Source organism: Durio zibethinus, chromosome 25, assembly GCF_047325235.1.
Source record: "Durio zibethinus cultivar Kanyao isolate XHJ-2024 chromosome 25, ASM4732523v1, whole genome shotgun sequence".
Taxonomy (NCBI): Eukaryota; Viridiplantae; Streptophyta; class Magnoliopsida; order Malvales; family Malvaceae; genus Durio; species Durio zibethinus.
Window position 1 is genome coordinate 6,332,337 of NC_143186.1, and position 24,593 is coordinate 6,356,929.

Consider the following 24,593-nt stretch of genomic DNA (forward strand, 5'->3'; position numbering starts at 1 on the left):
TCAATTACGAATGCTAGTGCATATTTGCATTAGATAGAGAGAAATCTTATAATCTTGACAAAAAATAAAAGAAAAATCTTTTAATCACATTATTAATTGTGCATTATTGAATGACCAAAGTTTTGTAACATTTAACTCTCTAAATTGTCACTTTCAAAAAAAAAAAACTCTAAATTGTTATTTTTTTAAACCATATTATTATAGTTCATTTCTGCCATTTGTTTATGTTTTTTATTTTTTGTATTTAAGATAGTAGAAATTTAATCTTTGATCACTATAACTAACGGTCAAATGCAACTAACAGTCAAATGCTATACCAAGAGATCACAATATTGTTGGCTATTTGTTTTATATTCTTTAAAGCATTGATTATTTCTACTTTCACGAGTGTATCTACATGTATGCATGCATATATGCATACATCACTCTCTTTTGCAATTGGACTCAACTTCACAATTGGTCCTTTTCCCACTCCTGAGACCATGTTTAGTTATGGGGCTAATTAATCCAAACCCAAAACCCAAAAATCCAAGTTAAGGTATTGGCTGTGAATGCAGGGATCAAATTGCCGTCAAATTTCTAGGTGGTCATCCTGAAAACGGATTCTGGAGTTTTGTACATGAATTTGCAAATAGCTTGCCTTGTTCACATTAGAGAATCTAGCCTATGGCGACAAATATTAAGGCTTGGATTACCTAATATAGCCCATGGACAGTGGCAAACATTTTTGCCAGCTAAGAGGTATACAGGATTGAAGGCTTACGCTTGTGCAGACGTAAATTTTGGTTCATTTTCAATCCACAGCAAGGCGACATTATGTTATATAGTCTTCACTTTGGATTTGAATAAATCAATCTTTTTAGCCTTTGAATTTTTATTTTATTATAATTAGATTTTAAAGGTATAAATATTTAATTTTTTATTAAAATTTTTTTAATTAGATGATTTAATTTGTTAAAAATGCTTACATAGAATTATTTGCATGAGCTAAGCTACTAATATTCAAGAGAATAATATTTTAAAAATTATTTCAATTAAATATTATTCATTCATTTTTAAAATTTAATGAGCATATTATAATGAAATAAAAATTTATAATTTTAATTTTATGTAATAAATAGACAACTTGTTTGCATTTTGAAATAATGTTGGGAAGCTTATTTAAGTATTAAATCAAAAACGAAAGAGATAAGACGTGCCTGAATCATCTTCTTGTTCAATATTAAATGAAACATACCGCTAATGATTAGATAAAAAAAAAATCACATTAGTATAAATAAAATCTACAATTATTCTTTTATTGTTAAATTTTTTTATGGAACAATATTTTTTATTTATAATTCTAACATGACACTGATTTAATTATAAATTTCTTTTCGCCTATATATCCTTTTGTCTAACACTCTCCATTTAATGTTAAAATGAAAAAGCAGAGTAACCATATCCTCCTTACTTTTGACATGATGGACTCGTCTCTCCTTGGATCGAACGATTTCGTTCTAAAATCGCGCGACTCTATGCTTTGAGTTGCTCGATATCACAATATTGTTCTTTTTTTTTTTTTTTTTCTAAGATAAACTATTAGATAAAAGGATATATATATATATATATATATATATAAACTACAAATTAGCCACAAAAAGCTCAACCCTTTTAGGCTTCCCTTTCTGGGTATTCATATAATCTTCCTCTTTTTGCAGGTTTATATTGGTAATAAACTTTTTGTTTCATTTCATTTTCGAAAAAAATTTCATGCTTCATTTTATAACTCTCTCTCTCTTGATTCAATGAAAACGCACTTTCATTTTTAACACCGAAATGTTATCTTTATGACACTAAAAAACCTCTCTTTTTCCTTTCTAATGCTAAATTTTGCAACCTTCTTCTTCTACTGTTAAAAAAACCCTTTTTCCTTTGTTTTCCTTCTGGACTGTTTGTTTTCAATTTTTATTTTTATGCTGAATGCATTGACTGAAATATACTTTTACAGTGTTGAAACAAAAGAGGATCCATCATGCCCAGAAGAGAAAGAGACTTGAATTTTCTTCAAACAAGGATTAAGGAACTTGATTTTCTTTTGTAGATAAGTCAAATCCTTGTCTTGTCGTCTTTTCATTTTTTCTCTATTCTTTCTCCTTTTCCCCAGTTTCCCTAACCCTAAAAACTGCTCAAACTTGTAATCATAAACAGAAAGCAGAGAAGAAAGTGAAAAAGTTAAAGTCATCGACTGCACAGATGAAAGAGGAGGTGACTCAATTGACAAACTTGGTGGAAAACCGTTACCAGGCAATCGTCCAAATCAGAGAAGCGATTCATCCACTTACCTTAACTGCTGAGTCGTCCAGTGCTCTGCTCCTTGAACTCATTTCTGCTTGGCTTGCTAAAAACCATGGCGATTGATCACTTTTCCTACTCTCTTTAGTGGGTATTGGTTGCTGATCGATTAATTTGATTCATTCATGTATGACTGTTTTATCCTAATATTGATTATAAATTACTGTTTTTCTAGGGATGTTGAGGAGTTAGTAGCTCAGTTGGCATGGTGGAGCTCCAGAAGGACTTTTCTCATGGATTTAAGCTTCCCATCTTGGCTTTTTTACCTTTTCTTAGTTTAAATAAGGATTTTTGCTGTGGAACTGGAACTGCTATGTTCTAGAATGTATTTGGAATTGGAACTGCTACTATATAGAGTGAATTGGGTCTGTGGTTTTCTTCCTTTTATTAAACTTTTTGAATGGAACTGGGAGATGTTTGAATTGCAGTTTTAGTTTGATTTGAATATTTTCCGGATTTGATTTTGATGGCTGCCTCTTTTTTTTTTTTATTTGTTCTTTTGATGATGATAATGTTTGAGGAAACAAACAACTCCAGCATTTGATAAAATAGGGAGTTTAACTACTCATTCCCAGTTTCTTTTGACGTGAGAAAGTCGGCTGAGGTCTAAAACAAGCCGATATCCTCTTTACCTCCTATCAATATCCTCCAATCTTAAAATTGTCTTTTAGACAAAATATATATATATATATTAATCATGAGAGATTTCATTCATATGAGCTCTCACCTCAAACTACTCCAACTTTGAGTATGTATTTTGTCTCATAAATCATCTGCATGCATGGTTTTGGTTTGCTCATTTGAGCAAAGCGAGCAACAAAACTAACGAGGGGCAGTAACTAAGTTTTCAACTTAACATGGCAATTCCTTTTGGTGGGATTCCATTTTCATCTCCTGAAGGTTCATCAATAGATCCTTTGAATTCAAGAAAACTTTGTTGGCTGAATTTGAAATGGTCTGTGTAATTTCTCTAAAAGCTTCAATTTTCCTCAATGTGATGAATGCTGGATTGTTTGCAATAGCTTGACCAATTGAGTTGGGCACTCTTGGCTTCACCCTGTGCTCCGATAACAGCAGTTTTCTTGTCCTGTTCAGCTTTTTCCACAATAAATTCGGTTCTCTTAGCTTCTTGTGCAGCCACCTGTTTGGCCTCAATCGCAGAGGTGAATTCCTTTGCAAAAGTCAGGTTCGTAATGGATACATCATCCAGTTCAATATTGAAGTAAGCTGCCCTTTCAGTCAATATCTTCAGAATTTCCTTACTAACGTTCTCTCTCTGAGTAATGAGTTGGCTGGCATTCTACTTACCAACCACAGCTTTTAAAGTTTCATGAACGATTGAAGGCAGGACCCTCTCGTTATAGTTCTCACCAAAGGTCCGATAAATTTCCGTTAACTGACCTGCCTTAGGGCAAGTGAGAACTCTAAGCCCAATCTTCACCATCTCGAGATCACGACTACCAGAAGTGCTCTCAACTAGATGAGGTCTTGCACGAACATCATAGATGATAGGCCTCTCAATCCATGGAACCATAAGGTGTGTCCCCTCAGTATAAACCTTATCTTTGATGCCTAATATACTATTGAAAACAATAGCTCGATTCCTTCCTTCAACGTTGTAGAGACTGTTGGCAATTCCATAGAGGCCAAGCCCATCAATGACTCCACTCTTAAGCAAAGCAGGAAGAGCTCCACCTCCCGGCATCTTAGGAACTTTCATGTTGTTGAGATTCATTTTACTCGATGCTAAAACAGCCCAGCGGTGAAGTGAGGACGGAAGAGATCGATTTGAGGCTTCTCAATATCCTAAAATCTTAGAATTGTCCTTTAGAATATACATAAAATCATGAGAGATTTCATTCATTTGAACTCTCACCTCAAACTATTCCGACTTTTGAGTATGTTTTTAATTTGTCTCATAAATCATCTGCATGCATGTTTTTAGTTTGCTCATTTGCTTTTAAAGTTAAGTTTTCGTTACTCCAAGTAGGTATAATAGCCTATGAATGAAAGCCATACTTTTAACTATAGAACGTCAAATTTTATAAACTGAAGGTGGAGCTGAAAGTACTGAAGCTTAGAAGTCTCTTGACTTGACAAACCTTTATTAACAACAGATCTAGGCATGGTAACGAGTATTTAGGTCTAAGCTTTAGTAGTTTCTTCGAGCCGCAGCTACTATTTTGAGAGGAAGAAACTTGCCATAATTAAGATAGAAAATATATGCTACATGCAAATATAACTCATCTAGATAGAAACAGATATACGCTACATGCAATCTAGATAGAAACAGATTCACTTAGCAGAGCCCAAAGATCTGTCAAAATGTAAGCTTTTTTCCAATCCTGAAAGCCATATTTTCCCAAAAAAATGAAACAAAGCCTAAATCTAGTAACTATTTTGCTGTCATTTATGAATCTCATACCAATTACTAGCATAGTATTTCTTGACATTAAACTCATCTGAATGACTGAAGTAGGAAAAACTGAATTGTACGTTTCGTTAATTCTTCTAGCCAAACTGAAACGCAGCCAGCATAGTAGGAGCTTCCATGTTTGATGGTTCCAGACTAACACTCCACAACCAAAATTAGACACACCAGTGTTGCATTGGACTACAAAACTATCTCTTCAATCAATTTTTTCTTCATAAATATAAATATATATTCCACATTAACAACAACCCTCCACAACATTGGAGGAAAAATCGAACAATATTAATTATATATTAAGTTTGACACTTTCTTTGTCAAAACTCAAAAATATTAATCATATATAGTTGTTGATAATTTAATAACTTAATTATTAGTTGAATTATAGATATTGCTTTAGTTCTCTCTCTAAGCGTTTGATCATACAACAAGTGATCATACAACAAATGGAACTATATCTTATTTCATAAACATCTCTTCTATTTCTATGATATATATATATATATATATATATATGAACTTCATTCATCAAAATTAGAAATTCTAAAATCTTAACTATTCATTTTATTGTTTATTCTCTGAGAAACTTCAAGAGATATTTTTAGTAATTCGCTTAAAGTTTAAATCTGAAATTTTGTAACTTCATTTATAAAATCTTTTAAACTCTAAAATTAGCAAGTGAAAGAAGAATATATACATCTACAACTCTACAAGTAAAATGAAAATTTAGATCCATAAGACTCATTTCTTAAAAATATAGTAATAATTGAAGTTGAATGTTGACAAAAAGTCATGGCACAAAAGTTTTCTAACAAATGACTTAAACTTTAAATGGGAGTTATATATGTGTAGATATGACTTTTTGAATAATTCAAATACATTAATGTTTGTTCTTAAAGCAGATACAGGTAACCACATGAAAGCTGTAAACGGCGGTTAGGAACAAAGGCTAGAAGTGATTTCAGCCTCTATGCCTCTACCCTTAAGTTAAAGGATTGAAAGAGGAGATGGAAAGCAAGAAGAGGTTAAGGAATTTAGGAAATGAGAAAAAATGAATGGTCTTAGGGTTACTTGAAAAGAGGGAGAGATTTTATACTTGAACTGACTAGTCAATTCTGACTTGATGTGGAATAGATTTGGCCTCACATTACCTTAAAGTATCCAATACTTGAATGGCATGCATACATGATCAAATGAAATACGTAAGATGTAACGTGGTTGTCCACGTTGATGTCTTGGAAAGTGCATCTTCGAGAATTAGGTTGTAGATGGAAGAAACTTCCTTTAATGGTTTTATCCAAGTTAGGTCGACTAAAAGATGATAATATCCTTGTAGTCTGAAAGTATCTTCAAATCAAGTAAAAGAGTATTTTACCCTTGAAGTATAAAATATCTATATTATTCTACCCCCTAACAATTAAATCAAGTCTGGATTCCGTGGTGGGTTCAGATATAAAGATATCTTGAATAGGAAAATTTAGAACGACATATTTGAATTAGTGACTAAGTTAGCAAGGATTATTTTGAGGTTACCTAGTCTAAGTGAAAATGATATTTTGGTAGCTTGTGTCAAGATAAATTCTAAATAATAAGTGACAGTATTGATTTTGTTGAGTTGAGTTTACACCTAATTGAGGTAACTAATATATAGGGTAGTTTTACTGAGATAACTTACTGAGGTTAATAATGCTGTTTTTAATGTTGGGATTGTTGTCTAGTGTCATGAATTATAAACAACATAAACTTACATCATATGTACCAAATAACGTAGCAGAACAAAGAAAACAATCAAAATTGAGACAATCACAAGATCATACTTGTGTTTATGCATATAATTCAAAACTTTTAAATGTGGATCGATTTAGAATCATACCTAAAATCAAGATATCATAATCAAGAGTTAAAACAACCCTTGATTATGTCTAAAAATGAAAAGAAATCAAGACTTAAGCCACCAAAGTGTTTTATAACCAAAGGTGATCCACACAGTAACTATTGTTGAAAACTTCACCAGAAGAGATTTTTACCTGGGCTAGTAGTTGTTTCAACCAGAAGCCAATCCTATCATGGCTATTTGCCTCGAGGTATCAAGAACGAAGAGGAAAGAAAATAGTTTTCTTACAGAATAAGAAAGGTCGATGCCTCCCTAAAAAACCCCTAGTATTAGCCAACCTATAGGGACTTGGGTTTTCATAATTCTCAATCGCAATAGACTCTTCTCAAGTGTCTTAGGGGTGTACGGCTAAGGTAGGAAGTCATCTATTTATAATTCCTTTCAATTCTCACCTTTGCACTTAAGATCATAACTTTTACAGTCCTTGCAATTTAGTCCCTATATTGGTTCTTTTGAATTAAGTGCAACTTAAATGATTAATCTCATATTAACACAGTAGTGTCACCTTATGTGTGTGACCCATTAGATTTTCAATATGTTAGCAATGAATATAATGTCAAATTAATCAAGAATGACCAACATATACTCATAAATCATAAACGATATCTAGTAATGCATCACGTCTATCCAAATATTAAAGAATCAAAGAAGTTCTATATTAACCATTCAGTGCTCAATCTATTGGTGTAATTTTATCCTTCCACCATATATCTTGAAATGCTATAAGTATGGTGTAGTGTCTACTCATAAAACCTCTCAAATTAGTTCTTGTAACTTCTACTCAACATGTATGAATTTAGCATGAAATTATTTCATCTAAATTCATCATCATGCTCCGAATAAAAACTTTTTAACTAGAGCCAAAAACAAATGACATATATCCCTTCATATCACTTCGGGTGATAGATCCTTTCATGACCATTCATTTATTTTCATATGCTTCAGACCATAACTAAAAGCACTATTTTGTGGCATTAGGCATCCTGACCCATAGAAGTAAAATCAAAGTATGGTGATCCACAAACAAGATGACTTGGTGTCTTAAGTTAAAAGACACATGACTGACACATGAAAACATGTCATGAACACTTGAGTGAGATATCAAATGAAGTTCTCATAATAAGCCATGTTCATTGAACTTTTTCATTAACAAACACCCATATGTTATCTTTAAGTATCCCTATACTTTAACCTTTGAAATAGGTCGCTTACTTCACAAGTAAGAAGGCTTAATATGTACAAGTCTCTAAGCATTGTTAATGCTTTATCTAAACACATTGACGAAGAACAATTTAGCTACATAGGCTTTGAATCATAAGGATCTCATAATTGTAATTCTTTACATTTCTCTTGCAATGCCATTATGTTCCATAAGTTTCATCCAATTAGCACCCTGATAACTCTTGATTCCCATGCTTATTGATAAAGGAAAACCTTTTAATCAGTAAATCATAATGATAGAGGCAACTTAGATGTGTTTCCTTCAACCAATCAGTTGGCTTTAAGACATATCCATGAACAATCTCCCACTTGCGCTGAGGCTAATTGCTTATTTATTCAATATCAAACTCTTTCGTTTAGCAATTGTGTCTTTATTAGGAAGCTTTAATGCAACTTTTGGGATTATGTTTGGTTATACTTTTAATGGATTGCATTAATTAGGTGGTTTTTGGAAGGAAGAGGCCGAGCTTTCTCTAGGGTGAAGTTTTTCCTGCGATGGTTGTTAGGTGGCTTTTTGGTAGTATTGTAGTAATCTCTGTTGAGTGGTTACTTGGGCATTTAATAGCTATATCTGGGTCATTAATATATGGTAAAAATCTAAGAGATGTTGCATGTTTATGTGGTATATGGAGATGTGGAGTTGGTAGTGTAACTCGAATAGTGGATATGGCAAGGGGAATATTTTACTAATAAATTGCATTAATTGGCTGTGAGGATTGCATTTGTAGTGGACATGGTTGTGAGGTTGGGTTCAAAGGTCCATTAGTAGTGGTATGGGCCAATGGAAGGGTTAAGGTTATATTTAGAGATAAAACTTCCATCAAGTTTTGATAATAGTCCATTGGCTGCGTAGTCCAAGCATTCAATGATACTAGGTTATTGGGAAATGGAAGGGTAGTATTGTACCTTGGTGTCTATGAGAAGAGTTTTGGTGATGGGATTTGTAAGGGAGTTGGAAGCATGGCTGCTACATTAGAGGTGGCTGCAAGTTGGGCGGTAATGTTCATAACTAGGGTTACTATTTCAAAGGAGTAAAGGTAAAACATTGCTATCGTTTCCCACATATAGCGCTAATTGTTGATGGTGTTTTGGGTTTCAGCAGGAAGGAAGGTAACTTAATGGTGTATGAAGGATAATTAGGACTTACAGCAAAAAAGCATGGTCAAAAAGCGTCGAAATTGGTTGATCCAAAGCTCAAGTCAGTCAAGTGTTTTAGGTTTAGGTATGGAAAAAAGTAAGCTATAAGTATTTAAGAAGTTTAAAAAAGAAGGATTCTTAGTTTCTACTATACATGAGGCAATTTTTATACTTATCTACTCTATTAACAAGGTCAATTCTTATGATCACCAAGTCAACACACGCTTGACTACCTCATCACCATAAGTGATGGCCAACATCTAGACTTTTGGTTTCAAAGCAAGCTTGCCCTCGCTATGGGGGGACTCGCCCAACTATCTTCACTAACGTCCCATCGAAGCATCACTTCATAATAAGACCATTAAATACAACCCATAATAATAAGACCATCAAAGCATCGTTATGGGCACCAACATGCTTAGGATCATTAAATACAACCCACAATCATGCATGTTGCCCCTTATTGAACTCCACATGAACTTACCATCAATTATCAACTATCCTAGTCATGTTACCGTCATTCCTCTCATATAAGGTGAAAAAAGAAGCCTAAGTATAGTAAGAACTAAGAATCTTTCTTCTTTAAGCTTCTTAAGTACTTACAGCTTACCTTCTTCTACACTTAAACCCTAAAACACTTGACTAACTTGAACGTTAGAGTGCATCCCAAAGAACCAACTTCGGTGTTTCGTAAGTATGATTTTTTGCTACAAGTTCCAACTATCTTTCATACGATCATTTAGTTACCTTTCTTCTTTTTGACACCCAAAACACCATCAATAAGTATATTTTTTTAAAGTTGATATATATAACAATTAAAAATTTATTTATTAAATTTTGATGTCTTACACTAACTAATAAAAACTTTAAACTAAATTTGATGATATAATATATATTTAACCAAAGAATAAATCTGACAAGAAAAACTATCAAAACTTTCAACATTCAAATACAACAAAATAAACAAATATTTAGGAATAATTATATACTGATTAATAGTTACCAATTACTTACCACTAGCCATAAACTAAGCAAAACTTTCGACCATAAACTTTCAAAAAAAAAACTAAGCAAACTATAAAATCTTGCAAATCAATTACCGATCAACAATAATAACTAAATAATATTTATCTCAAAATATTTAGGCTAAATAATAAAAAAAAACTCTCGAACAAAAATTTAATAATCATTTAAGTCCCTAGATTTTATTATAATCAATCAAACCTTGAATTTTTTTATTTTGAAACAGTTAAACCCTTAAACCTCTAATTTTAGTAAATTGAATCCTTAAACATTTTTTTTCACCCAATTGAAACCTCAATTGGACAACAACGTGTGTTGACGGTTAACCAATATTCATATAAAAAGGGCTTAATTTATGAAAATAGATGTTTGAAAACTTAATTGATTATAATAAAACAATAACGGCTTGATGATTATTTAATTTATTTCATAAGCTTTTTTATACTTATGCCAAATATTTATTATTTTAAACCTATAATTGCAAGTAAATATATACTATATCCATGTGTGTATATAAGCACGAGTTGTGTAAAAATTTTTATTAATAAAAAAACACATTCTTTTTTTGTATATAAAAAATTATTATTTTTAACTAAAATTATTGGTTAATATGAAGATTCATCTTTTAGACGTAAAAGAGTTATAATTATATTAAATTGGATTCATAATTGAAGAATGGTTTATTTCTAACATAATAATAAATAACAATTATGAATATTAGAATAAAATCAACCAAAAAAAATCTAACCTCATGCATTTTGCATGTGCATCCAACTATATGTGTATATCTGTGTTTGAGAGAGAGAGACTAACTACAAGGTCTAAAAGTATTTGTGCAAGAGTATTTTGCTTTCTATTCTCAAATTTCAAGTTGTTAATAAGATTTTTATGCTGATTCAACTCTTTCATTTAAGATTGCAAAATTTGATTCATAGAAGCATTTTTCTCCTTCAAAGATTGATTCTCTATCTTTAAATGCTTATTTTCTTCAACAAGAGTCACCAAGTCTGGTGTCATTTGTAGTTTTTTCATGTGTACAACGTTAGAAAGAAAGGTTAAAGAGAAAAGTGGAAAAACTGAGTATTAAATCAAAGTAATAGACTATGCAATATTTGCTAGGAAGGAAAGGGAAATTGATAAAAAAAAAATAAATAAATCTAATGGAAGGGGAGGAACGAAAACAAGAGGTAGTGATTTACCTTGCATCTTTCTCTTTATGCTTTATCTAATTTTCTTTTATTTTCGGTATTTCTTAGAGCAACTTTAAACACAATTGAAGCTTTCGGCGATGAGCATTCTTCTATAGACATGTGGTGTACCTCTCCACTACTTACTTACTATTGTAGGTTGATGATAAAGTTTTCCACTCAAATTTGGGACACCAATTTGATTAAATTTATCTTGATCAAGGTTGTTGTAGTAGAATTTTTTATGTACCTTGATGTAGGGAAATTAACATTTGAGATAAAAAGCATTTCAATTTTCACTATTAAAAGTTGCAAAAACGTTTAAGATAAAATCTTGAAGGACAATTTATCAGTATTTAAAACTATGAAAGAATAATTTTGTAATGAAAATTAAACTTTATATCCGATGTCCTTACTTGCACAACTCCCATAAATATTTGGTTTTCTGAAGTTATCCATTGATTAACCAATCATTCCTTTTTTTTTCCTAAAAAAAAGAAAACTGCTGAGATATAAGCGGAGATTTATGAAGCATTGAGCAACAAAAAATTGTTGATTAAAATCAAGAGTCAAAAGGGAGTGGAAGCTGATTGAACAACGACAACTTGGTATTTTATGATCGACCAATTGTAAAATGATAGCGCGACTAGCCCCGTAGATGGGGATCAATTGTTAAATGATGTTAGGACATGCAACTTGGCGTTTTATTTTTAACTTAACACACATCAACCTGACTAGATTGAAGGTATCTTTTCTATCACTTGGGTGGAATGGACGAGCAAAACTACTAATGAGTACTTTTTTTAAAGGCATTTTTAACCTTTTAGCTTAATAAGATGAATTAGATAATATCACCACGTTAATAAATAATTTTTTTTTAAATATTAATTTTTTATATATTTATTTTAAGAATTAATATTTACTCATTAATAAAATGATATTATCTGATTTATCAAAAATGTATAGAGTTTATACACTAATAGTGCATCATAAACTCCTTTCTTAATTGACTTTTTTATTTTTTAATATACATTAAGAGGTATATGTCATTCCTATTAACTCTACTTGTAGAGTTTTAAAATTTTATTTACTCTAGACTAGATAATTTCTCATAAAGTAAATTAGGTTTTTAAAATTTTTAAAATCAAAATCTTCAAAATATTTTAATTCTAAATAATATTATAAAAAAGTTATTGTTAGAATAATTAGTTTAGTTTAGCTACAAAGTTAACAAAAGCATTAAATTTAAAACAAAAAGAATAATATATTTATTTTATAATTTTATGTATATTTATTGAATTATTTATTTTAAGATATACTAACTTATAATACTAACTCAATTGTTGATATTATATGTTAAATATAAACATATATTAATTGAATTATCTATCTTATAATATTGAAAGAACTGATTTTGTTATAGCATTGAAAACTAGAATTTTAAATATTAGAAGGTAAAAAATGTTAAAGTTGATATAAAAAATTGTGACATAGTTCTAAAATAAAAATTGTTTTTTCATCTATCATTAATGAAAATTTTGAACTCATTAAGCAAGGCTCAAAGACCGTCACATGTATTTTTTATAATATTAATTATGTATTTTTTAATATAACATAGAGAACTACATAGCAATTTTTTTAATTCCACTAATGAAATTTAAAATTTCACTAATAGTACATGACATAACTTTTCTTACAATTATTAAAATAACCTCCTTTCAAATTTGGTAAAAGGGTAGCACATAGAAACTTAAAAGCTTACTTATTGTATAAAAAAAATATTAAAAGTTATTATAAAAAAAAAATTGTAGGATTTTTCTCATTCAAAATGGACATATTATGGACACTAATAGAAAAAGACAGGCAGGCTATTAATTAAATTAAAAGTAGAATTGAAACCCTTTTCAAAAAAGTAGAATTGAAAAAGTCAATACGCATAATATCGGATTCATAATTGCTTTCTTTTTCATTGTTAATGTTATTATGTGATATTCTAATGTTGAATTTGGATGCTCAGGAAGGAAAGAGGAGAGGAAAAAGAAAGATGAGTATGAGAGAAGGGCAAAGAGAAGTGCAACAAAAATTTTAAGAAATTGATTCCAAAATCTCCATGATGCCACAACAAGGAAACTCAGTAGGACGCCCAGCTTTGTTATTTAAATATCAGTGAAATATTGAATAGGAAATAGCACATTTTGGTCTATGGTTGTAATCAAGTATTGTTTAGTTTACGTGAAGTACTGTTAGTTATCTTGGATATGTGAAATTAATGTATCGGTCTCCTTCTATGATTAATAACTTTTCTTCAAATAACTCAAATTTGATGACATGTACTTGGATTTGGTTTGTCGCGATGAAGTTATACATATCCGAAAAATTAGTTAAAATTCAACACAATTCTATATTTTAGAGACGATAGAGACATGATTACATATTACCTAAATCATTAAGGTATTTTAAATCTAGCGATTAATATAGATCTAACAAATAATTAAGAAATTTTGTGAATCATGTTCTATTTCTGTGTGAAGTACTCACAAAAAGTAATTTTGAAAGCACTAGACCAGAGTGAAGATGGTGCACCCTTAAAATTGTCCAACATTATATTGATTTGGTTATTTGATCAGTTTGTTTATCAATATGTTTCATAAATGTTTTTTTTTTTTTTTTTGTAAGGGACTACAATTTGAGTATAGTGAAAACAGTTACTGATATTAAAATATGAATCCAATTTAATGTATGCTATTTTTTTAAGGTGATTGTATAAATTAATTAAATTAAGTTTTGAATTTCATAAATATACTATTTGATATATCTTGAAAGTTATTTAATTATAATTATAATAATTTTTCAAATTATATATAATTTGATTTTTTTTTCAAATTCAAGTTCTACTATAATAATTTGATTTTTTTATTTTTCAAATTCAAGTTCTAAAGTCATGCCTATATTAACAGATAATTTTAACCATTCACCACTAAACTGAAATAGTAGATTTGAACCATTTTATCGTCGGAAAAAAAAGTGACGATTAGGAAGAGTTTAAAGAGATGGATGGACTTGGTGGAGATCCCATAAAACTATCTACAGAAGAGCAAATTAAAGAGATTTGTTTACGATTTCTCATCTGCCTTTTTTAATTTAATTTTATATTACTTTTGGAATAAGAATTTGATTTTTATGTTTTTGAATATTCTAACATAATACTTTGCAGAGTTAGGTTCATGTTTTAAATAATAATAATTGAGGATGCGAGAAACAGCGGTTTAGCCAAAATGAGAAAAGCAGGTGACTTTCATTAACGTGGCCCAATTACGTTGATGAGGCACCAACACCAAGCAAAGCACAATTCCGTTCAAAGAAACCACAATGACTTTTGTTCATGTTAATGAAATTAAATATTTAATAATCATCCTTATCCGAAGTAGATGGGCCCTTTTTGCCTCATCACAACACTATGAACATTAAAGTAGATGGCGGTGCAGTTTTAATAAAATAAAAAATTTGTGACTCGCAATATTCGTTTCCAAATAAATAGATGTGCCATTCAAAATTGATCATTTATCGATTGTTATTCGGTTAGTGAAATTTTTCTACTTTTAATTTTTAAGTTTTATTATTATTTCAAAACATTTTATAGTTTTTTTATTTAAAAATTATAAATTAAGTTTGTTAATTTAATATATATATTTTATTATTTAATATATTAATAAATATATTTGCTATATTTTATTATTTATTAATAATTTTTATATAATGAATAAATTTTATAAATATTATATAATTTAAAATTTTTATTATGTATAACTTTTAATCTAATATCCTTAATAATTATTTTTTTTCATTATAATTCACGTCACCATTATTATTCTTTTTTATCCAAATAATCAATTTTATCTCTACTATTATTATTTTTTATTTTATCAAAATTAATCTCAATATCGTCGGGATTATCCTTAGAGATGACTTTATAATGGTCGAGAGTCAATCGCACGAGACTCTCCGTTAGCCGGCCACAGTCGCGCGATTTCCAGCTACACCAGAAGGAAGTGAAATTAGAAAAGCTAACAGAATCCACTGCACCCGCACTAAAATGTCAAAGGCCTTCATCATCTAGGCTTTCTTTATTTTATATAGGTACAAAACAAATCTTATTTAATTTCAAAAATTATAAATTTAAAACAATTTTATATTGTAAAAACTAATTAAATTTTACACATATATAATTTTATGTATAATTAATATTTTAAAAAATTATCAATAGTTAGGTTTAATAATTTTTTTTTATATTTATTACATATAAAATTTCAAATTAATCCAATATTCATATTATATATATATTAAATGAAGGAAATTTTATTGCTATCAAATAAAACAATTAAATATTTTAAATTACTTAAAATTTAACAATATGTGCACGAATATCAAATAAATAAAACATAAAAGTTATGTATTATTGGATTAAAAAAATAAAAATCGCATAACAAAATGTAAAATTAAGAAAAATTTATACGGATATTTCATTTTGTAATTTTATTCTGTATCATAAATCATCATTTCTTGATGATTCATGCGCACCTTATCTTTCTAAAAATATGGTTTCATTCTGTTGGTCAAACTAAAAAATATTGAAAAAGAAAAAGAAAAAAACCATTATAAATTAAAGTTGGTAGCATACAAGTTGTCCGAACTTTCGAACTCTCCGTCTTTCACCCTTCTCTTCAGTCCTCACAGCCGCCAGCGTCGCGTAAACAGCAGCAAATTTTTAAGGTTATTTCTTATCTGTATGAGTTGATTAGATTGTTTCAAATTACTTGCATGTTTCACTCTTATTTTCTTTCTTTTAATTTTTTTCATATGTATTTCTTTTATAATCCAAAAAATGCCATCGACGTTATCAGCAAGCAATTTAACTTATAATACTAATTTTTCTTGTTTGGAATCTTTCAAGAAAATAATACTTTTTTTTTCTCTTTAAATTTCGACTAGCAGAGATGGAGAAAACAATGAAGAATTTCATGGGTGAAAGAAAAGAAACTGGACCCGAAGTTTCCCAAAAGGAACACCGCAGGTCAAGGAAACCCAAGTTTGAGGTATAGTTTCGATAAATTTATTGGAAAATTCTTGGCCTTTTCAAGCTCTGAATATGTACTGCTTTTATTCTCCGCTTTGTTTCGTTTTTTGTTTTCATTTCTGTTTAGGTTGGCAAACCAAAGCAAGCTAATGATAAGAAGAAAAAGGATAAGAAAAAGAAGCAGAAACTGAGTACCCACATCGCCAAACTGGGACTGGAAGTGTTTCCGTTGATATTTGCTGAAATTAGGGAAAGTAATCGCCAGTTGAGAGAGCTGAACTCTGTGATCAAAGCTTACATTCTTGATAAGCTTGCTGCTTGGGATGCTGAAGATAAAGGCTTTTGACCGTTTGATAAATCTGAATGGTTTAGCCCTAAACTTTAACATTTCACAATGTTTTTGTTATCTGAAATATTATCTGATGGAATTCAATTTTTCTAGGGATCTTATTTATGAAGCAGCTTCAATTGAATAAGAGAAGACAAGACAAACAGCTTTGACAGCTTAGGGTTTCTATATTCGTGTGTTTTATATATCTACCTATCAAGAACTAAATTGGTGTGTTTCGGTATTGAAAGACAATTCTCTTTGGGGTTTTTTTTTTTTTTTTATCTGAATAACTTAATCTGTTCCACTTTGTGCTATGATCATTTAATCGTAATTTCTGATTCTGGTGATTCATCCTTGCTACTTGTTTCAGTGCTATTCATTCTTTTTATTATTAATTTGGATGAGGTTTCTCTAAATACAAGAAATTATTTTGAGAACACTTGTATAACTGATGATTGATTAACAATTTCAACATGTCATTTCCTATGATCTTCGTCATACCACCATTTAGCCAGAAATTATTGCAGAAGCAAATGCTTTCACCATTTCAAAATTTTACGGTACTTTAATTCTACAAGTTCTCTTATTCTCAATATTTTGCATTAATTCATTTACCTGATCAATATTATTTAGCTTTTTCTACCAATTAAAACTTCAAAATTGTTAAAAGTTTTACAGGCCTTGTAGCCTTACATACTTCTACATAAGGTTTTGGTAAATATTTAGATAAAATAGAGAAAATTTACTCATGTGCAATGTATATTATCTACATCCATCAGATACACCCAAACCACTTTAGTAATTTTACAGTATTAATGTAAGAAGTATCACACAACTTATTCTTACAAATAATGGTACGTGAAAAGGACAGTGATGCATTTACTCATTTCACAAGCTCACTTTTTATTTTAGAGAATTAGCTGAAAAGCACTAAAATTTTTATAAACCATAACAGGAATCCGAAAACTTTCTTTTTGTTGAAAAAAAAAAAAGAAAAACCTTTTATATATTATATTAGTGTACCAAACGAGTGTATATAGTCTTATCCACGTGAAAAACTTGATGTCAAGCATTAATTTCCTAAAAAATCTCCTAGCAGACAATTGGGTTCTAAAGAACTTTAGGAGTACATGTATAATATTTCTTTTTTTTTTTAATTTTGAAAATGGAATTTCTAACTCAACTTCGTTGAAACAAATATTCAGGTATTTTGTAGGAAAATTTATTTTTATCTAGCGACTAGAACAAAAGTTTTGTTATGCAGCCAGAACAACAGATCCATTATCAAGTATTCTTATCTTTTTTCCATAAAAAAAGTATTATTATCCTTTTAGTCTACAGTGCCTTAGCTTCCTTTGTTATCATTCCCAAGAACCTCGTTCCATTCATAATAATCTCGATGAGGGATTTATTTAGTATAGAAAGCAATAGACACTTAGACCCAAATCTAGAAAGTGACGCTTTTTCAGTTTTGAAAATTTCAGACAATATCTGTCTTTTTATCGGATTATTTAAAAAAGAAAAAATCCTTCTCTAATGAAAAATTTTATGCTATTGTTGCTACCTACAAATTGACCTCTAATTTGCCACTAAACTCGCATCACGCTTGGCAAAGCTTAAAGGATGGAAGCAGAAAACTTTGTCAATGGGAGGGAATGAGGTTTTAATAAAAGCTGTTGCATGTCCGATCCCTACTTAATGTCCTATTACAAATTTCCATTAAAGACATGTGAGGAGTTGAACTCTATGATGGCAAAGTTCTGGTGGGGGAAGGGGGTTATGACAATAAAATACATTGAAAAAGTTGGGATAGGCTTACAAAACCAAAAGTGGATGGTGGTATGGGGTTCAAGGATTTGGAAATATTCAACTAAGCATTGTTAGCAAAACAAAGCTAGACAATGTTGCAAAACCTAAATGCAATATGGGCAAGGATCTTCAAAGGGATCTACTTCCCTCAAAATCCAATTCTACAGGCTACAAAAGGAGCAAGAGCATCATGGACGTGAAGTAGCATGCTTGAAGGCAGATATTTTCTTAAGGAAAATCTAATGTGGCAAGTAGGGAATGGGCAGAATATTGAGATATGGAGAGATTATTGGATTCCTGGATTGAAATGAAAGAAGCTACAACTTTCAAAATCGGGGGATGGAATAGCACCAGTGAAAGTGGGGAAATTGATAAACTACAAAAGAAAGGAATGGAGCTTAGAAAGTATTAAGCCATGGATAAATAGGGAGGAGAAAGAGGCAATCAAGGAAGTTCTTATAAGGGGCCAAATTTGTAAAGATGAATTGGTATGGGCAAAGGGGGATAAAGGAGAGTATACAATAAGACCAGGGTATAGAATACTGAAAAAGGCAACAAAATCTCAAACAAGGAACAAGACCCTCAAGCTCACATGTGGTTGATGAGAAGGTCTGGAAAGAGGTATGGAGACTGACAATTCCTAATAAAATCAAAGTTTTTATGTGGTAAGTCTGTATGGATGCAATTCCAACAAACTATAATCTTTTTCTTTTAGTTTTGCTCACCTAGTATTTTTATTAATTTGGTTTAAGAAGTACAATTCACTGCTCCCACCCCTCACAGGGATCTCGCTATTGGACTGTTATATCGCCTATTATCTCCTGCTTACAATAAGTATATCTAATTAGTATTACAGCCAAGCCAAAAATAACTCTAATGATTCAACACCCCAACAAATCCATTAGCCTCTTTATAGACATGCACAAAGTCCACTTTTCCAACTTTTTCTTTAAACGTATCGATCTCTTCCATTTTTTTGCACTGCGTCCACGACCTTGCTTTCTTATTCAGCACTGAGTTGATCGCCATTTTGGAATCTGTCTCTATGACTAGCACAGGTTCATTATGCCACGGAGAATCTAAAAGCACTTGTAGTGCTCTTTTAATTGCCAATAACTACGTCCACATTGGGTCTTATATCCTTAAAGGGCCATAAAACATACCTCTTTTATTACTAGATGCGTCACTAAGCACCTTACCACAACCCGCAAGATCTAGATTGCCCTTAGTAGCTCCATCAACGTTAAACTTCAAAACATTACCTCTTGGGCATTCCCAATGAACTCCTTCTTTGCCTTTTGATTGTCTTTCCCCAGTTTATTGAACGGTGGGTTTCACCCACCACTTCGTTTCTTCTATTTCTCCCTCTTCTCACATAGCTTTAATCCAAAACAAAGTCCTTAGTTTCACCAAAAACAAAATCTTTTTTTTAAAAAATAGTTTCATTTCTTGCCAGGCAAATTTACCAAGCTGTTGCTCCACATACTGCTAGGCATCTTTTTCTAGTAGTACCCCCAAAGGGGGGACATGCACATTGATTTAGCATATCCTCTATATCCCCTGCTATCACGCAACCCAAACCCGATCACCTAAAGACAGAACCCCATACAGCCCAAGAGAATTGACACAAAAATAATATATAAGCGCAATCCTCCATAAATAACCCACATCACTGATTTAAACACTAATCCTCACCTAAGTTCACCCCTCTAGTTCTAAGAAAACATTTAGATGGAATAAAGTTCTGTATGGCACGCTAGAGAAAGTTCTGTACCTTCGGTGGGACTTTGAGCTTCCAAATAGCAATGAACCGCACCTGTTGATTACATGATTTTGTTAGCAGACAAGTTTTGACTCAAATTGTTTCACCGAGAACTTCTCTGTTCGGTCTGCCTCCCACACCATCCTATCCCTATGCCAGGTCTAAAGACAACTCCCTTTACCGTTTCCAGTAGACTTTCCCATAACTCCTTTTCCCATACGAACAGTGGCCTTCTCCAAAGAACACTCCACTCTCCTGTCTCCATGTCCACAACATCCCTTATCCAACTTTCTTTTTCCACAGCTAGTGGAAACAGCTTAGGAAGTCCATCTTTCAGTGGTTTATACCCAGTCCACTTGTCTAACCAAAATAATACATTAGTTCCATCACCCACAATCCATCTACATCCTCCAACTCCTATCAAATTTTTTACGCCTTCCTCCTTCCTTATATTAATGATATTCTACCATACCGTCGGCGCTTTATTACCAGGTTTTCATTTGGTCCCCATTATGGAAGCCCTCTGCCATATTTCTCCTCTATTAGCCTCCTTCATAATTTTTCTCTTTCTATTCCATATCTCCACTACCAGTTTCCCAATAATGCTAAATTCCTTGTTAACTATATTTGATATCCCTAATCCTTCGAATATTCTTAGTTAGCATACTGTCATCCATCTTACCTTCGCCATCCTCCAATTATCTTCCCCTCCTTCCCATAAGAACAATCTTTTCAACTTATCCAACTTTCTTATTACTCCTTTTGGTGCCTTGAAGATGGATAAATAATAAATTGGTAAAGAATTTAGAACCAACTTTATCAACGTAACTCTTCCTGCAAAAGATAGATTCTTTCTCTGCCAAAATACCAACGTTGCTTTAACTTTTTCTATCAAAGGTTCCCATGTCATCATATTCTTTGGATTAGGCCCCAAAAGAATTCCTAGGTATTGGAACTGTATAGTGTTTCTACCACACTGCAATATGTTCGCAACTTCCTGAGCACCCGAATCCTTCACCCAACCGGATACATAATTGTTCTAGCATAATTAACTCGCAATCCCGTCAGCAACTCGAAGCTTCCCAATATTCTCTTAGTATTCCGTCCATAGTTTTCCTCTACTTCCATGAATATGATAATATCATCTGCAAACTGGAGATGTGAAATACTTAAACCAGATTCTGCAATTCTAATGCCCTTAAACAACCTCTACTCCTCTGCTCTCTCTAACAGTTTGTGTAAGACTTCCACTACCAATAAGAACAAGAACGGAGATAATGGATCCCCCTACCTCAACCCTCTTATAATAGGGAACTCAGCTATTGGTGTGCGTATTAACCAATACCGAGATTCTCACTATAGAAATGCACTCCTTAATCCACCTTCTCCATTTCGAACCGAACCCCATCATTTCCGTTGTCATCAATAAAAAATTCCAGTCAAGGCAATCATATGCCTCCTCAAAGTCTAGTTTCAATAAAATTCTCCCCTATTCCACCGCTTTTGCATCATACTATGAATCAATTCATTTGCTAATAAAATTGCATCCATCATTTGTCTTCCACCAATGAATGCACTCTATGTATCAGTTACCACACTTTCTATTAACTTCTTTAGTCTATTGGATAAAATTTTTAGTAGAATTTTATAAAGTGAATTGACTAGACTTATTGGTCTATACTCCTTCAAAGAAAATGGGCAAGCTACTTCAGGGATTAACATAATGAACAACGAGTTCAACCTTTTATGTATCTTACCTTGACGGTACAAATTTGTTAAGAACTCCATTAGCTCTTCTCTTAGTATCCTCCATGACTTCTTGAAAAGTTCATATTATATCCATCCGATCCCAATGCTTTCGAGCCATCACACTTCTCCACTGCCCGCTTTAATTCTTCGATAATGAACGGGGCCTCAAACTACCTTGCTACATCGAATTCTAGTTTGCATAATTCTAACCTTCCACCATAGACCTCCCCCATTCGTCCTGCTCAAAAGTCTTCTTAAAGTAATCCACCACCACTGCCTTCATCATTCCTGCATCCGGTATCCAATGCTCGTTTATTAGCAGTCCTCATATATGATTCTTTGCTACCCTCACCTTGGCTTTGCTGATGAAAAAATAGGTATTCTTATTTCCTTCCTGGATCCATTTTACTCTAGACTTCAGCCTCCAAATTGATTCTTTATCTTGATGTGCCTCCTATAATAACTGAATGATCTCCTTCTTGGATTTTATCTCACCCTCAGTTAACTCTCTGTCATTCCCTACCTTGTCAATATCTTTTAGTCTTTCTTCCAAAGTAGCTATTTTCTTCTTTACTATCCTAAACTCCTCTCTATTCCATCCTTTGAGAAAAGCCTTTTAATTTATCCAACTTCACCCTCATTCTAAATCCCGGTGTCCCCTCAAATCTATATGACCTCCACTTGTTAGCAATAACCTTCTCGAAACCCTTATTGTTCCACCAACAATCCAGAAATTTAAATAGCCTTGGACCCCAAACCACCTTTTCAGAAGACAGCAGCACAGGATAATGGTCCGATATTGACCTCTTCAACCCTCTTTGACATAGCTCCTCGAACTTCAACAACCATTCAGAAGACAATAGAAACCTATGTAACCTACTTCTCTTAGACCCTGATCTGTACCATGTAAACTTATTCCCATTTAGAGGTAGATCAATAAGCTCCCCTTCATTGATGAAGTCATTGAAATATTCTATGCCAGATCGCTTTACTACACAATTTCCCATTTCCTATGAGTTTCTACTGTGATCAGATCTCCAGCAACACACCAACTTCCCACGTCTCATTTTTCAACTCCATTAACTCATACACAATTTCCCCTTTCCTTTGAGTTTCTAACCATGTTCAAATCTCCAGCAACATACCAACTTCCCCCATCTCATTTTTCAACTCCATTAACTCATCCCACAGAAGTTTCTTCTCTCCCTGATTATTGGGCGCATACACATTTGCTACAACATGGTCGAACTTGTGAAGAACCCAACTTCCTTTAACCAAAATAAAATTCTTCTTCACAGGAACTAACTCTTCCTTGAAATACTGTTTATCCCACATTATCAACAAACGCCCTTATTTTCCATTCTGTCTCACCGCCAAACCAAACTACATTGTCATTAGGCCAAATTTTCCCAACTTCCCCATTTTCGCAGCTGACCAACTTTGTCTCCTGTAACATAATCATCTACATTTGTTTCCTTAATAATTTTCCTAACAGTGTGCATTTCAAATTACCACCCAGACTTTGTATTTTCCACGTTACTATTCTCATTTTCTAGTCTAAATTTCGCCCCTATAGCCTATTACCCTATCATGCAATATTACTAAACAAACTATAATCTATGGAAACGAAAATGTAAAATGCCCCTTATATGCAATCTGTGTGGGATAGAAGAAGAAAGTGTAGAACATATACTGCTACAGTGTGACTGGACAAGGGGAATGTGGCTTAAGGTATGCCATGGTCTAAAAATCCGAAAAGAAAAAGTTATATCTTTTGATAGATGGTCGGTGTAGGTGTTAGAACAGCTAAAACGATGGTATAAAGACAGCATATAAGGACATGTGTGGCATAAACTTGCTGGATGATTTGGAAAACAAGGTGCGAAGTAGTGGCGAGGGGTATAGAGCTGGTACCACCTGTAGCGATACTAAAAGCCAAGAAGGCCATTGCAGATTTCTACAAGGTACAGGAGAAGCAATCTAAGTTAGCAAGGACAATGGGGGTAAACATAATAAGAAGGGAGGATCAGTGGTCATGCTCAAAAAGAAGGTGGTTAAAGATGAACTGTGATGGAACATTTATAGAAAGTAATAGAAGAGCAGGGATTGGAATAGTGATTAGGGATGAAAGTGGAAATATGGTTGATGGGATTGGAAAGCAGGTAAAGGTAGGCTCAGCTTTAGCAGCAAAGGCATTGGCAGTAAGAATAGTACTGGAATTAGTAGCTGCTAGAAAATTTAAAACGGTAATAATGGAAATGGATTATAAAGTTTTGTATAGTCATTTTCAAAGGACAAATGAAAATTATAATTGGAGAATAAGACCAATTTTGAGGGAGATAATGAAATTATGGTGGGAGCTACCAGAAAAGCAATTGAAGTTGGTGAAGAGACAAGCTAATAAAGCTACGGACTCGGTGGCAACATAGTCTAAAATGGGGATTTGAAGTTTGGGTTGGCTCAGGCAACCCCTATCCTCTTTGGTTGGAATCTTAAGTAGGGACAGTTTACCAACACCGCACTAAAGAAGTAGAGAATAAGGATAGCCGTAGATAGAGTTTCTGTTTCAAGGTCTCATAATCTCAATTATCAAGAGCACAATGTAAAACAAACAATGCAATGTTTACCGGAAAAGAATTCT

General features: G+C 32.2%; 2 protein-coding genes and 1 pseudogene across 3 annotated transcripts; 2 read left to right on the plus strand and 1 right to left on the minus strand.

The window, feature by feature from the left end:
• Window positions 1-2,514: 2,514 nt before the first annotated feature.
• LOC111276390 (prohibitin-1, mitochondrial pseudogene) lies at window positions 2,515-5,020 on the minus strand (annotated as a pseudogene).
• A 10,765-nt stretch (window positions 5,021-15,785) lies between these two features.
• Window positions 15,786-17,248, plus strand: LOC111275512 (uncharacterized). 2 transcript variants are annotated; one of them, XM_089754659.1, is made up of 4 exons: window positions 15,786-15,997; window positions 16,220-16,320; window positions 16,429-16,667; window positions 16,764-17,248. In XM_089754659.1, exons 2-3 carry the CDS (start codon window positions 16,222-16,224, stop codon window positions 16,645-16,647), a joined length of 318 nt encoding a protein of 105 aa, XP_089610785.1. In that variant the 5' UTR covers window positions 15,786-15,997; window positions 16,220-16,221; the 3' UTR covers window positions 16,648-16,667; window positions 16,764-17,248. The 2 variants fall into 2 exon arrangements, with proteins under 2 accessions (XP_089610785.1, XP_022716595.1); XM_022860860.2 differs by having other exon boundaries at window positions 15,790-15,997; window positions 16,744-17,236.
• A 6,342-nt stretch (window positions 17,249-23,590) lies between these two features.
• LOC111276389 (uncharacterized) lies at window positions 23,591-24,381 on the plus strand. Its single transcript, XM_022862123.2, has 2 exons — window positions 23,591-23,736; window positions 23,832-24,381. The coding sequence occupies exons 1-2, from the start codon at window positions 23,591-23,593 to the stop codon at window positions 24,379-24,381; spliced, it is 696 nt and encodes a 231-aa protein (XP_022717858.2).
• Window positions 24,382-24,593: the final 212 nt, after the last annotated feature.